This window comes from Equus caballus, chromosome 25 (assembly GCF_041296265.1).
Source record: "Equus caballus isolate H_3958 breed thoroughbred chromosome 25, TB-T2T, whole genome shotgun sequence".
Classification (NCBI taxonomy): Eukaryota; Metazoa; Chordata; class Mammalia; order Perissodactyla; family Equidae; genus Equus; species Equus caballus.
Genome location: NC_091708.1, coordinates 20,965,305 through 20,980,014, shown reverse-complemented (window position 1 = coordinate 20,980,014; position 14,710 = coordinate 20,965,305). Strand labels below are relative to the sequence as shown.

Here is a 14,710-nt window from a genome sequence, read left to right as displayed (position 1 = left end):
CAATGACTTTTAGCCAATTTGTGCATTTGTGCAACCCTCACTACAATCTAGTTTAAGGATTCTTCTATTACTCTAAGAAGTTCCTTCATATCCTCCACAATCAATTCTTGCTCCCAACTTCCAGCCCCAAGCAACCACCGAGTTGCCTTGTCTCCACAGTTTTGGCTTTTCTAGAAATTTCATATAAACGGAATCATACCATATGTAGTCTTTTGTGTCTGGCTTCTGTCCATTTAACATGATGTTTTTGAGATTTATCCGTGTTGTTACATGTATCAGTAGCTCATTTATTTTTACTGATGAGTAGTATTCCGACCTATGGATACAGAACATTTTGTTTATCCACTCACTCTATGTGAGAGAAGACTTGCTGGATCAGATGGGAAGTGTATGTTTAACTTTTAAACAAATTGCCAAAATGCTCCAAAGTGGCTATGCCATTTTATGTTCCAACCAGCACTGATGAGATTTCCAATCTCCACATCCTTGCCAACACTTTGGCACCATCAGTCTTCTTAATTTTAGCCTTTCTGGTGGGTGGGTAGTGATATCTTACTGTTGTTTCAATTTGCATTTCCCTAATGATGAGTCTTACTGAGCATCGTTTCATGTGATCATTTGCCATTTGAATATTCTCATGAGTAAAGTGTCTACTCCAACCTTTTCCTCATTTTTAATGGAATTGTTTATCTTATTATTATTGAGTTGTAAAAGTTCTTTATATATTTTGGTTAAAGTCCTTTGTTAGATAATTACTTTACAAATGTTTACTTCCAATCTGTTGCTTGTCTTTTCATTTCCTTAATGGTATCTTCTAAAGAGCAAAAATTTAACTTTGATGACATCTAACTTAATTGATTTTTTCTTTTGATGTCCATAGCTTTTGTATTATCTAAGAAAATTTTCCCCAACCCAAGGGAAATTTCTGCTATTTTTATACAAGGGTTATAGTTTTAGCTCATATGTTTAGGTTTATGGTCCATTTTGATTTCATTTTTGTGTTGGGAGAGATGCAAGGGTAAAGGGTCATTATTTTGCATATGGAAATCCAATTGTTCTAGTACTGTTTGTTAAAAAAAAAATCCTTTCCTTATCACCTTGGCACCTTTCATAAAAATCAACTGATCACATACATGAGGGTTTATCTCTAGACTCTTTCTTCTGCACCATTGATCCATACATCTATCCTTATGCCAATACCATACTCTCTTGACTACTATAATTTAATAGTAAGTTTTGAAATCAGGAAGGGTAAGTCTTCCAATTTTGTTTCTTTTTGCATACTACTTAGGGTGTTCAGGGTTCTTTGCATTTCCATAGAAATTTCAATATCAGCGTATCAATTTCTGCCAAAGAAAAAAGCCTACTGAGATTTGGATGGAGATTATGTTAAATCAATTTAGGAAGAATTACCAATATTGAGCTTCCAATCCATGAAGATGATATATATTGCATTAATTTACTTCTCATTTCTCTCAACAAGATTTTGTAGCTCTCCTAGTTCTTATGTTAAATGTATTAAGTATTTTATTCTTTTTCATGTTATTGTAAATAGAATTGATCTTTTGAAAATTTCATTTTCAGATTGTCCATTACTAGTATACAGAAATGTAATTGATTTTTGTATATTGATCTTATATCCTGCAACCTTGCTAAACTCAATAATATTCTAGTAGCTTTTTAAAAATAGATTTCTTAGGATTTTCTATGTATAAAGATCACATTGTGTGTGAACAAAAACACTTTTATTTCTTGCTTTCCAATTCTTATGCTTTGAATTTCTTGTTTCTGTCTTATGGTCCTTGACTTTTGTATTGGAATTATCAGCAAACTTCTCTTTAGCGCATGGTACACTGACACTGCTATACCCCTTTCATGGATGCCAAAATCAGACTTTTGCATATCCTTCACCCCGATAAATGCACATATTTAACCAGCGCATAATGTCACTGCCTATCAGTCAAAACTTAAGTTTCAGCAGCACTGCTATCTTTGTTTATAAAACCGTGTTTGGATAATTATTTTTAAAATTCGAACTGCATTTTGTACTCAACACTCAGAAAAGAAGAAACAGAAAATGGGGACAGTGCCGCCATCAGTATAAGCATGAGTCCCAAAAACTCAACAACAATCGAGACAAAGAGCAAAATCATTAGGCTGCTGAACGTGGCAATTCTTCAGCCTCAATTAGGCGCCCATTGGACTTCATAAGCTGGTCAACCATGACCAAGAGTAAAATTAAAGAGCATCACATAGCATAGTGAAAGTATAACACTAAAGACCGTGTTTAAAACGCAAGGTGCAATTAGTGATTTTATAATGTATTTTAGGTCTTTGGGAACATAAGTGCCTTTATGATAGGTACAGCTGTTCTATTTGAGCACAGCTCAACTCACAAACAGACTGAGGAACACAGTGGGTCTCAAAGTGGGGAAAGACCAGGACCTTGCTCAATCTTACGAAACTTCTGAGACAAGTTTACTGATTCCCATTTACAAATCAGGAATTTAAGGAACTTGAAGTTGTACAGTAAATGATGGAGACAAGATTCAAACCCCCATCTGTGTGGCTCCAAAAACCTCTAAACTAGGTCCCTCTTTTCCTGAGCAACACATTTCCCTGATGCCTATCACGAAGCCCCAGCCTTCCACCCCTGCTCGGGAAGCTTCGGGCTCCACATTTTAGGGTTTCTAGCCTCTCTGGATTTCCCCAGTGACTCACAGCTAATATGCAACAACTGGGGAAGAATTTATCTTCCTGGTTTGCTCTGTCCCCAAATTCCAGCCTGCAGGCTTGAACGCTATAATAAAAAGTTCTGCGGTGGTTACATAAATAAGACAGCTCCGTTTGAAACAGATGAATGATTTCCCTTGGAGTTTGGGAGCAGAAATGCCCATGAAGTTTGGATAAGAAAGGATAGCAAAGTTTTTAAGTGAGATAATTTAGGCTTTTCTTCCCGCTTTCATTTTTTTGGGCAGACACATTAGAAAACGAATGCCTTTCAAAGCAGAAAGGGTGCCATAAAACCATTAAGTTGTGGATGGGTGATAAAGCTCAGCCTTCTCTCTCAAGGCCCTGTAGAAAAAAATCTAAGCCTCGGGTGTGGACAATTCAGACTAAAATCTTTATAACTTGGACTTGTAAGGCCAGACAACAGGAGCTGTATTTCCACTGAGGAGGATGCAGAGCAAGGAAGAAGGAAACATTCTCAGAAGTGCTTCTCATTGCGCCTTAAGTAAACACTCACTAGTTGTTTGGATTTGTTCGTTAATTACAAAGCATTTCAATAGGCTCTTTTCATGAAACAAACAGAAATTATGCCCCCCCCCCCCCCCCCCGGGCAATACGCAAACTAGAAACAATCCTATCAATTGCTGATGTGCCAAATAAGCCTGATGAGAAGTGAGGAAGCCATCCTGGATGACTTTACCCTCTGATCAGCAGACCTCCAGGAGACGGTATTTTTCACAAACCCCTTATTTTACGTCCTTTGCTAATCTGTTCTTTATCAATCCCCCTCCCCAAATAAAACACCTCTTTCCCAGTCCTTACAGTGTTTAGACATGAATAGCAATGCCTTGGAAAATCTTTGTAGCTAGCAAAATGTTGGAAACAACCTACGTCATTGACGGACACGGGGGCAGAACCATCAGCTAGAATAGGGGCCGGCGACTATGGGTCCACAGCCTGTAGCCTATTTTTGTAAATAAAGTTTTACTGGAACACAACCACGCCCATTCGTTTATGTCTTGTCTATTGCTGCCTTCTTGCTATAAGGGCAGAGCTGAGTAGTTCCACTGAGACCAGCTGGCCCGCAAAACCTAATATATTTACTCTCTGGCTCTTTACAGAAAAAGTTTGTTAACCCTTGTGATAATACATTTAAAATAACATGGAAAAATACTCCTATTAGGATGTTAAGTAAAAAACAAAAGGAGGGGAGATGGTACCCTATTTCATGGATAGTATAATCACAATTAGCTGGCTCTGGTGGTCTAGTGGTTAAGATTCTGTGCTCTCACCACTGCGGCCCAGGTTTGTTTCCTGGTGAGGGAACCACACCACCCACAGCATCCGTCTGTCGGTTGTCAGGTGGTGGCGGCGATGTGCTGCTGTGATGCTGAAAGCTATGCCATGGGTAATTCAAACACCTGTGGTGTATTTGAACCATGGTGGACAGGTTTCAGTGGAGCTTCCAGACTAAGGCAGACTAGGAAGAAGGAGCTGGCCTTCCACTTCCGAAAAAACTGGCCACGAAAACCTTGTGAATAGCATCAGAGCATTGTCTGATACAGCGCCGGAAGGTGAGAGGATGGCGCAAAAACAGCGGGCAGGGTTACCCTCTGCTGTCCACAAGGTCGCTAGGAGTCAGAATTGACTGACTTTACGGAACTAACAACAAAAATAGTCACAATTATGTAAAACAAAGGAAAATGGGCATAGAAGAGACCAAAAACGTTAGGCAGTTGGATGCGGGTGATTTTCCTTATCCCCACCTCTGTGTTCCAATTTCCTAAAATGACCTTATCCTTCTTTTAGAGCAGAAAAAAACTGGCCCTCATTTTAAACATTATTTCTGTTCGTGTCTCTGTCTCACACACAGTGGGTGTGACTCGATTTCCCTCTGTCCTCCCCCCGAGGGCCCCTCCCCACAGGCATGCAGAGGGCGGGAGGCAGGAAGTCCCAGGCAAGTACCTTATGCTCGTCCCGAAGGTGGCTGTCCAGCTCCTCCGTGTGCTTGGTCTCGTAGTAGCAGAGCTGGCATTTGTAGGGTTTCAGTTCGTTGTGCTTTTCGATGTGCTGCTGGAGGCTCTCGTCGCTGGAGCAGGTGAAGGTACACTTATCGCAGCGGAAAACTACTCCCTGCAAGTATTTGGAGAGTTTGGACCGGCACACTTCAATGGGGACAACGCGCTCCTCTGCGGAAACAAACCGGATGGGAAGACGGCACGTTTTACTGACGGTAGGCACACGTCCTCTCTTTGGAATAGAACAAGAAACTCATGCACTCCGCTTTGCTACTTCTTATCAGTTTGGGTCCGTGAACCGCACACACACGTACAATGCTGCCCCATCTCCAACCCCAAAGCATATTCCTTGGGTACGAGGAGGTGTTTTTAAGACGAAAAGCTCCTTGTGAACTGAGTACCCAGAATGAGCTATTATGAGGGGTGGGCAGGCTGCAACGTGCTTGCAAATTCCTGAAGGGAGGTGATTAAAGGAGGGGAGAAGAATGAAGGGGCTGCCATCTTTATCAACATGAACGACCATTGACAACAACCATTAGCACTTCCTACTTCCTCAGCAGCAAGGGTCATTTAGGCTGGACTTACAGGTGTCTTTAAGGAGGAGGAAACTGACATTCCCCGAGCACCTGTGTGCCACCCCAGTGCCCCTTCCTAGGAACTCTTAGGCTGGAATTATTCCCATTTAGTCAAGTGAGGAACCGACTTTTAAGTAACTCTCCAGAGGTCAAAGACATTGTAACTGGCAAGATGAGACCTGCATCCCTGCCTGTGGAACTGCCACTCCATCCTTCCCCATCATTTCCAATTCCATTCCTGTTTCCCCTTCCAACATGCTCTCAGGGGACTGTTTTCCTTTTCCCGAAACCAAAGGAATCTTTAATTTCAAATCTGAAAATGAAACCTGTACACTTTTATTCGCTGAAACTCCACCTCTAACTATGAGGAGCTCACAAGTGACATGGCCGCAGCCAACATTCAGGGGGAAGTGGGGGTGGCGTGGGAGATACGGAGGATCTGGGCCTTTTCAGACAATCTGTAATCTGATTGTCACCAGGGAAAAATAAAAGAGAGAGAGGATTCGGGTGCTTTTCCTGTTAACACACCAAATGCTGTAGGGCTGGAAATGCGTGTGCTTGTTTATTTTGCACTCTCTCACCCTTGTGTTTAACTGCTCAAATTAAATTTCACACCAGTCTGCCCAGAGCATTGGCGCACGCGCCAGATATCCATAACTGGGATAAAATTAAAATCTGTGCTATTTATGCAAGGATCAAATATAGCGTGTGTGTTCATGCTGTGTCTGGATTTCATAAGACTCTGAAAGTTTACAAATGGACGCACACAACATATACTTATATTATTTAGAAACAGCAATGTGTTATTAAGTCAAGAAAGCGTGATTTATTCTCAGAGTCACTGAGTAGCGATGTTTCCAGAGCATGAGTATTTTGTGCGCTGATGCGACGCACTGGGCGAATCCTCCCCCTGTTGTCGGCCTGTGTTGGGCTCCTGGGGACTTTTCCCCACCCATCGTCATGGCTTCCTCTCAACCACCACATTCTCACTGCAGGGCAGTCGCTGCCTCGGGAGCCCTTGAATGTGGCGATTAATTGGCCAGCGGAAAGCTGGGCAGAGGGACTGTGGAAGGTGGTGTCTGCAAAAGACTCCCTGGAGCTCTAATGCACGTTATTTTCCTTATACGAAGAGTCAGTGGCTTATTGAAATATAAATATTTTTAAACCAATGTATAGCAGACAGCTAAGAAACACATGATTATAATGTAATCCACACATTTTCTTAGAATAGCAAATGTTTAACAGTCTTCTAACCATTCAGTTCCATGGTTTGGCGTCAATGGAGGACAAAATGCTTTGGCGTAAACCAGTGAGCCTTAAGATGTCCTGCCGCTGTCCTACTCCCCTCGCCCAGGGTTTCTCAAGAGTAGCATGACTGACATTTGGGGGCCAGGCAATTCTTTGTGGTGGGGGCTGTTCTGTGAACTGTAGGATGTTTATCAGCATCCCTGGCTTCTACCCACTAGACGCCAGAAGCTCCCCCTCTTCCCTAGTTGTGACAGCTAGAAATGCTTCCAGACAAATGCACCCCACGGAAGCAAGGTGGACCCAGGTTGAGAACCACTGCTCTAAGCCAAGTGCCAAGCATTAACTCCAGCTGCCCTGGGTAAGATGTGTGGACGTGAACCATCCATGAGCTGGTGCCCACGAGAAGAGACGGGGGTACAGGCTGAACCAGGGGGACCAGCCCCCACACTGAGCATATGCTTTCACACCTCAGGGATTCATGGGAAGTATTGACATGAACTTTTCTGGCACCTTCCTTGAGACTGCATCCCCCCTTGCTCTCTGTGTTTGTCCCTGATTTCTATTTCGTCATTCCTTCTGCTTCCACTTTCACTTGTTGGCTCTGGCCTGTCCCGTCTGCCCTGGCTCTCTTGACCCCAGTGGAGATGGAGAACAGCTGGGTATGACTTTCCAGACAACGATGTGTCCCACACCTTGAAGAAGTCACTCAGTCATCCTCCTGTGTTCACTTCTGCCCCGTAAATAATCAGTTCTTTCAAAATGGTTTTTCATAGGTCTCCCTTTCAATTCCTCTACCACTTTGGTTAGTTTTCTTTGCGGTTTCCAATTTCACTATGTGTGTCTAAGTGAATTTTACACAGTCATGAGCACTCCCAAAAACCTTGGAGTTTCAGTAATAATAATCAATGTGAACCACCGCTACAATTGATTACGTGCTCGCTATGTTTCAGGCACTGTTCGGTGTTCTGCCCTCACTGCCACTTTTCATTCTCATAAGACCCTGCAGAGTCACTTTCCTATCTTCAGTTTATTGATGTGGAAACTGAGAACTGACCTGTTAAGCTGCTTCCTCAAAGTCACTCCTCTATCTCAGTACAAAGTTGTGACCTGGGAGCACAGGCCTCCTGACCTTAGCCAGCGCCCTGCTCCTTCACCCCTGAAAAGAACTCCCAGCAACACTCAATCTGTATTCAGCGTACTTATAAGCCTAACTAATAATTCCTAATATTCTAACAACGCAAAAGCTGGGGGCTGGCCCCGTGGTGTAGTGGTTAAGTTTGCACACTCCGCTTTAGCACCCCAGGATTTGTGGGTTCGGATCCCGGTGTGGACCTACACCACTCATCAAGCCATGTTGAGGTGGCATCCCACACCCAAAATAAAGGAAGACTGTTAGGAATGTTAGCTCAGGGCTAATCTTCCTCAAGCCAAAAAGAGGAATATTCGCAAGAGATGTTAGCTCAGAGGGAATCTTCCTCACCAAAAAAACCAAAACACAGAAATGCAAAAGCTATAGATATCTAAGGCAACCATTTCGATCTGAGTATCTTCCAAATATCTTCAAATCTGATCATTTCCCTGTTTTCTTACTCTGAAATATAAGATTTCCTATTTCCAAACTAAGATATTACTAACATCCCAAGTCTCTTAGTTAGGTGGATTTTTACTAAGATATGAATTGTAGAAAAAAGTTAACTTTTTCTCCTTTCTAAAAACACGGCTAACATGACCAAGATAAAAAAACAAGACAGACCTTGAAAGGCGGGCCAATGATTGACAGCGTTTTCTGAATGAGGTTATTCACGATTGAGGCAAGCGAGGGACATAAAGTTAGAGACGGGAAAGTTTCCAGGTAAGGCTGGAGCCCTGTCTTGGCCACAGAAGCTCAGCACTCAGGGCTTTTTTCTATGGGGGCAGTGACAACTGTGGGCCTTTCTTGACTTCACACCTCTCAAAATTACCTTGGGTAAGAAAGCAAGGGCTGAATCACACTCATTGTGACTCAGCTTCTAGCAGTGGCTGCAAAAATATTATGACTTCACCAGTTCGACTGCAAGATAGATTGTGTCTCTCGTGTCGTCCCACTCAAAAGATGCCTGGTTCTGCAGCTGGACCCCAGAGGAATGCCACACTGAGGCGCACGGATACAAGGGTGCAACAAGAGCCGAGAAGTGTGTGCTGTCAACTCCCGTGTGCTCACTGGAAAAATCTGCAGAACTGCAACTACAAAGTAGGGTCATTTTTGCTCCAAATGGTGAAAAACCACATCACTGTGGAGTCCAGAATCACCAAGTAAAAATCCTTCCTGAAAGGCAGACCACAACACACATGGGTTTCCTTTCCACAAAGTGCCAAGTCTGAAGAAGCAGGGAGAGATCTGGAAGTCATTCACTCCTGCAAACTTTGTAGGCAGATTATCATGGGAGAGGACTGCGCCCCTCTTTGGGCCAAACCAAAGACCCACCCATACTCTGTCTCAGCCACCCAAGAGACAAAGGCTGAGTACGAGAAAGCCATTAAGAAACTAACGATGGGTTTCTCAAAAAACAATCATCCCCAAACATAACCATAAACAGACACACATAAACAAGGCACAACAGCTCCTAGTAAGAAGTTATTAAGCTTTGGTGTTATCCAGGCTACCACCTTCAAGCCAGAGAGAGCTGAGAATCGCACCTCTAACTACAACAGGCAAAGTATTTGATGGCGATGGAAGGAAACATATAATTTCACTGAACAAAATGAAAGATTGGCAATCTCACTGTAGAATTTTTTCTCAAGAAAAACAATATTGATCAGATAAATTAAGGGAGATTAGTTCCATTCCAAAAAGATGCCCAATGGTGGGGTTCAGTTAAATTCAGCATTTGTCTAAGTATTGGGGCTACAGGCTGGGAAGCAGAAATTTTGAGTTAATATGCCGACTGCAGTCCAGTATCAGCGATTACACAGCTCCATAATCATCATGTAAATATTTGGCAAAACTGTTTCATCCCTATAATTCAATCTGTGCCCAATTTTTCAGGTCTACTTTGGGGGCGCAAGGTACATACAGGCAAAGCTATGCACGAGGCATCGTTTTTCCAAGGGTGATAAACTCACTAGAAATGTACTCATGAGACTATTTATTCCTTTGTTCACTGTCTCTCTTCCCATTGAAGTTCAAGTTCCTTCAGGACACAAACCTTGCTTCTTCATGGTTGTATTCCCAGAGCTTAAAACAATGCCAACACACAGTGGGTGTTCAATAACTTTTTTGTTGCATGAATGAAAACCCACCAAAAGTCCTACCACCATCTTTCTCCTGAAACTAAAGTCTCAGGGCTTAATTTTTCCCTGGTTAAACTGGTCCAATCATGGCCAACCTCACCAAATGTTGATCTGACCTAAGTTCACAGTTCCTCAAAGAGATGGGTCTACCAATCCTTCACTTCAATCTTTGCTAAATTAGTATCCACCAGGTGTCTCCGCAGTACCCTGGCTTTTCTTCTGTCTGCTGAGTCAAGTTCAAACTCCTACATTGGTATCCAAGCTCTCCATAACTTGGCCAGAACACACTTTTCCGGCCTTGCCTCCTACCCCTTCAGGCCCTCCTCAGAATGGCCTAACACCACACTGTAAATACATCTTGCTTCCACTCACCTGAGTGGTTTGTTAAGCCCCCACCCCCCTGCCATGTAGTGGGTCAAATAGTCCCCCTGAAATTTATGTCTACCTGGAACCTCAGAATGTGAATTTATTGAGACACAAGCTCTTCGCAGATGTTATTAGTCAAGATGAGTCCATACCGGATTAGGGTGGGCCCTAAATCCAATGACTGGTGTTCTTATAAGAAGAGGAGAGGGCACACAGAGACACATGCAGCGATGAAAGCCATGGGCAGACGGAGGCAGAGATTGGTATGGTGCAGCTACAGGGCAAGGAATATCAAGGAATGTCGGGAGCCACCAGAAGCTGGGAAGAGCCGAGGAAGGGAGATTCTTCTCTAGAGCCTTCGGAGGGAGCACAGCCCGCTGACACCTGGATTTCAAAGTTCCTGGCTCCAAAAAGGTGACAGAATACATTTTTGTTATTTTAAGACACCCAGGAAACTAACATACCCCACCTTAAGTCTTCTCTGCCTGTTGAAATGGTATCATGGCTCAGTTTGAAAGCCACTCCCCCTTCACCACGTTTGTCTACCCCAAACAGAAATATATCTGCCACTGCGACTGTCCTGGAAAGTTATCCCTGTCTTATATATACTTATACACACGCTCCATCTCCTTGAGGAGGGCACGTTCTGGGTCTTACATACCCCATCTGACCCAAAGAACCCAGTGTGGCATGTAAGAGGCAAATAATGAATGTTTGCTGAACACATGAACAAACAGTACGCTCTCTTTTGCCACAGCAACACGAATCCATGATTATTTCGCATTCAGATTTGCCATGAGCAAAGTGGATTCTCTTTCCTTCCCTCCCTATTTAAATATAGCTATTTGTCTGGACAAAAAGCGAAGGAAACTCTATTCTTGCAAGCAGTAGGTCAGTCTCAGGGCCAGTTCAGAAGTTGTTGTTCTTGCCTTTTATCCCAAGTATTTTAATTAATGACGGCCACAGAAAGATCTCTTCCCGCAGACCCTAGAGACCAAAGATGTTTATTCATCCACAGAGCAAGGAGAGCACAGTTGCAGAAAGAGCCACCTCTTGTTACTTTCAGATCAGCCCCAACTTGAAATTGTGAGGCAAACACCCAACTCCGTCTCTTGACTTGTCAAGATCAGTTTCCCACTGAGCTGCCATTTTGAGTTGAGGTGGACACCAATGCCAGCCCAGGACACAGATAGCAGACACAGATGTCCTGAAGCAGGTTGCTATCTATGGTTCAGTGGTCCTTGTCTCTGACCTCCAGCCCACAGAAAATTCCATCCTCGGACCCAGCTGTCACAGCCACTGGGACTTTCAACAGGGTGACACCAACCATCTTCCCTAGAGTGAGAGAGTGGTGGTTAAAGTCATGGACTGTGGGTCAGATCCCAGCTGGGTCACCTGTTAGCCATGTGACCTTAGGTAAGACGTTCAGTCTTTCTGAGCCTGTTTTTTCCCTTGTGATCAGGGATAGCCGTAACATCCACCACTTAAGGTTTTCTGAGAATTCCATAAAATGACATATTGGAAACACTTAGTACAGCACTTGCCACCTAATAAGCACTGAGTAATAGTAACCATTGTTGTTGTTAATGTTGTCACTATTACTACCAATCCTAAATGCTCGTGTTCATTCGAGATTGTGCACTTTCTGACAATCAGTAAGTCCCTATGAGGACAACAGTTACTTACTCAGATGCCTCTTTTTACATAAATGATCTCTATCAATAAACAGAAGAGATCGTAGGTAACCAGTGACAGGCAACATGATGGATGTGTTGGGATCAGAGGACCGGTTGATTCATAGCTTCGCTGCTCACTGCTTGGGTGACTGTGATTAAACCAGTTCAGCTCCCGTGGCCCTTGTGGGACTTACCACTGTATTGATGGTGGGGACCACATGCACTATATCCTACACAGTCCCCTTCCGGAGAACTCATGGAGAAATTCCTTGCAGGTTTTCATGTCTAGGATTCCTGAAAATTTCCTTAACAAAATTTCAAAAGTCTCACAAACACTCTAAATCCAACTGGTTCTGTTGGATTCTGTTTTCTTCTCTCCCATGGTTGGCAGGAATCTCAGGGCCATGTCTGCAGCCCACTGTGACGAAACGCTCGGCACCTCCCGGTGCACACTGAGTACCAAGCCTCTCGGTGAGCTCTCCCATCCTTTCAGAGGAACTTTCAAGTGGCTTCTCCAGATTTTGCATTTGCCCCAATTTTCCTCATTTGTTCTTAATCCTATAGTTCTGCACAAATCTCTTTATGATATAAATAAATGTGAAATAAATGACCACAAACAATTATACTAAATTAAAAAAAAAAGTAGTTTTTCTCAGCTTCAAGCTCCCCAGACGTAAAACAGGACTATGAGTCACAGTATTATCCCCCACAGTGTTGTCGGAGGATGAAGCGACTTTGTGCGGCAGAAGCGCTTCGTCAAGTGGAGCGCTCTGAGGGCATCTCTCTTTGCCTCCCTCTTTCCTGAATCCTCAGCCCAGGGAAGGGAAGCCATTGAGCTCATTAGGCATCAAAGGTCTGATCCCGCCAGGCAGCAATATGGGAAAGGAGAGGGAGTCAAATGAGGAAGTGAGGTCTCACCGGTTCTGTTTGCTCGGCAGCACCACTATGCGTGGCCTCTCCCCAAGCTGTTAGGGGGCACAGAGCCACCACGACACATGGGCCGGGGGACCAGAAGCCAGGTGACTGAGGCGGAACACCAGGTGGGACCACTCGGGCCAAGAATTCCTGCCTAAATGTTGCCTCACTGCTTCTCTCAGCTTGCAGGTGGACATCCTAGCCAGCAACGATGTCATGTCTCATTAGAGTGCCAGGGGGTGGGGGGAGATCTGAGAATGTGAAAGGTTGAGCCTCTTAGGGAGCTTGCAGCAGATATGGGTGAAATGTCACAAAACACTTGGTCAAAGGCAGTGGCTCTGGGGAAAGGTTGGAAACTTTGAGAATGCCTCCCAAATATCCAGCATTTCAGAGTGATTGACATCTCAGCAAGAGAGCAGAAGACACTCACAGCTTTTGAGGCACATGTGGCAAATATCGAAAAGCTTTCCAAGGTTACAAGTGATGGAAGGAAGACAGGAAGAAGGAGGAAGAAAAGGAGGGAGGGAAGGAGCAAAGGAGAGATGGAAAGATCAGTAGATGGAAACAGAAGGAGAGACTGGCAGTTGGGTATTCTAGTCATCTTGTTCCATCCACCTCCGGCTTGAATCTTTTGAGGGCAAAGAAGTTTTTATATAAACACATTTTTCCTCCCAATGCAGAGGAAGCCTGTTGTTTAACCGTGTTTTAATTCACTAAGGGTAAACTCAACTCAAAGAAAAACCCAAGAGGACTTAAAAGAAGTGGCCCTGTGCATCAACAGGACCCAATTATTTGGAACCCTCAGCATTCATCATTATGGAACATACTAGACACTTTACATGTTATTGCATAGACATAATCGTCATCTCTTCTTACAGATGAGAGACAGGTTAAATCCAGAAGGCTTTAAAATCAGAATTTAAACCCAAAGGTTTATGGGTTTTCTAATATCCATCAGGCCACTTTTATTTTTAAGAATTTTCTCTCTCCATCCATTTCAGGGGAAACTCTACATTCTGTGTTGGAAAGCATCATTTGGTCTTCCTCCAAAGAACCGCTCTCACCCAGAGAGCTCTTCACGTTTTACAATGAGGCTTCACCCAGCCCTCTGTTTCTCATTCCCTCCTTCCGTAGCCAGGCTGCGAGAGCAGGGGATTCAGAATATAAAGCTCCCTCATGGTGGGCAGGCCTGCAGAACCCATCACCTCTGCCCCACTCCAGGTGGAGGAAATCCTCTCAGCCAGAAGGCGTTTTTATCTAGTTGACTGTCCCCGGGGTTGTCACTGTGATTTCCTGCCTGGAGATAAGGTGACGAACAGGGGACCAGGGCAGAGGTGCCACTGCCACCTCGAGAGGGCATCCCTGTCATACCACCTGGGCCACCCTCCCCCGCACACCAAGAAATCCACGTCAGGAAGGTTACCTCGATGCAGCACGATGTGGTCGATCATGTTGCGCTTGTATTTGGTGTGATAGAGGCAGAGAGGACAGCGGAGATCTTTGGGGCCCTCCTCAGGAACCGCCGAATGCCCGGCTTCCACGTGCATAGTGAACGCAGATCTGGGGGAGAGGCAGGGGAGAGAGGCAGTGAGCGGGACGAGGGACCACTTCACTCACACACCCCCTGCTGCCAACCCTACCACAGGGCTTCCGGGTGTGAGACCCCGCCTGATGGGCCCAAACCACAGTCGTTAATCACGTTTGCTGACCAAAAGCTCCTTGGTCACTTGTCCAATCCAGTAACTGAACACTGTTGCGCGGCGGTAACTTCTTTTTTGGAAATTTTGCCACTTGGCTGGGTTCAGGGCTTAGTTTGAAAAGAAATGGGATTCCCTAAACACTGTATTCTTGAAAATTAGAAACTGTCTGTTAAAAATATGAAAATAAAATCCCTACGAAAACATGTTTCTCA

At 44.2% G+C, this 14,710-nt stretch overlaps 1 protein-coding gene across 11 annotated transcripts in view; it reads right to left on the bottom strand.

The window, feature by feature from the left end:
- ZNF462 (zinc finger protein 462) overlaps positions 1-14,710 on the bottom strand; it is a 137,859-nt gene that overhangs the window by 18,087 nt on the left and 105,062 nt on the right. For all 11 annotated transcript variants that reach the window (XR_002804115.2, XR_002804116.2, XR_011432523.1 and 8 more), the window contains exons 9-10: positions 14,222-14,358; positions 4,696-4,919 (exon numbers count right to left, since the gene is read on the bottom strand). Coding sequence is in view for 8 of the 11 variants with exons in the window: in XM_023629838.2 (XP_023485606.1) it covers positions 4,696-4,919; positions 14,222-14,358 (361 nt within the window). In the remaining 3 variants the exon portion in view is untranslated. The remainder of the gene's footprint in view (positions 1-4,695; positions 4,920-14,221; positions 14,359-14,710) is intronic.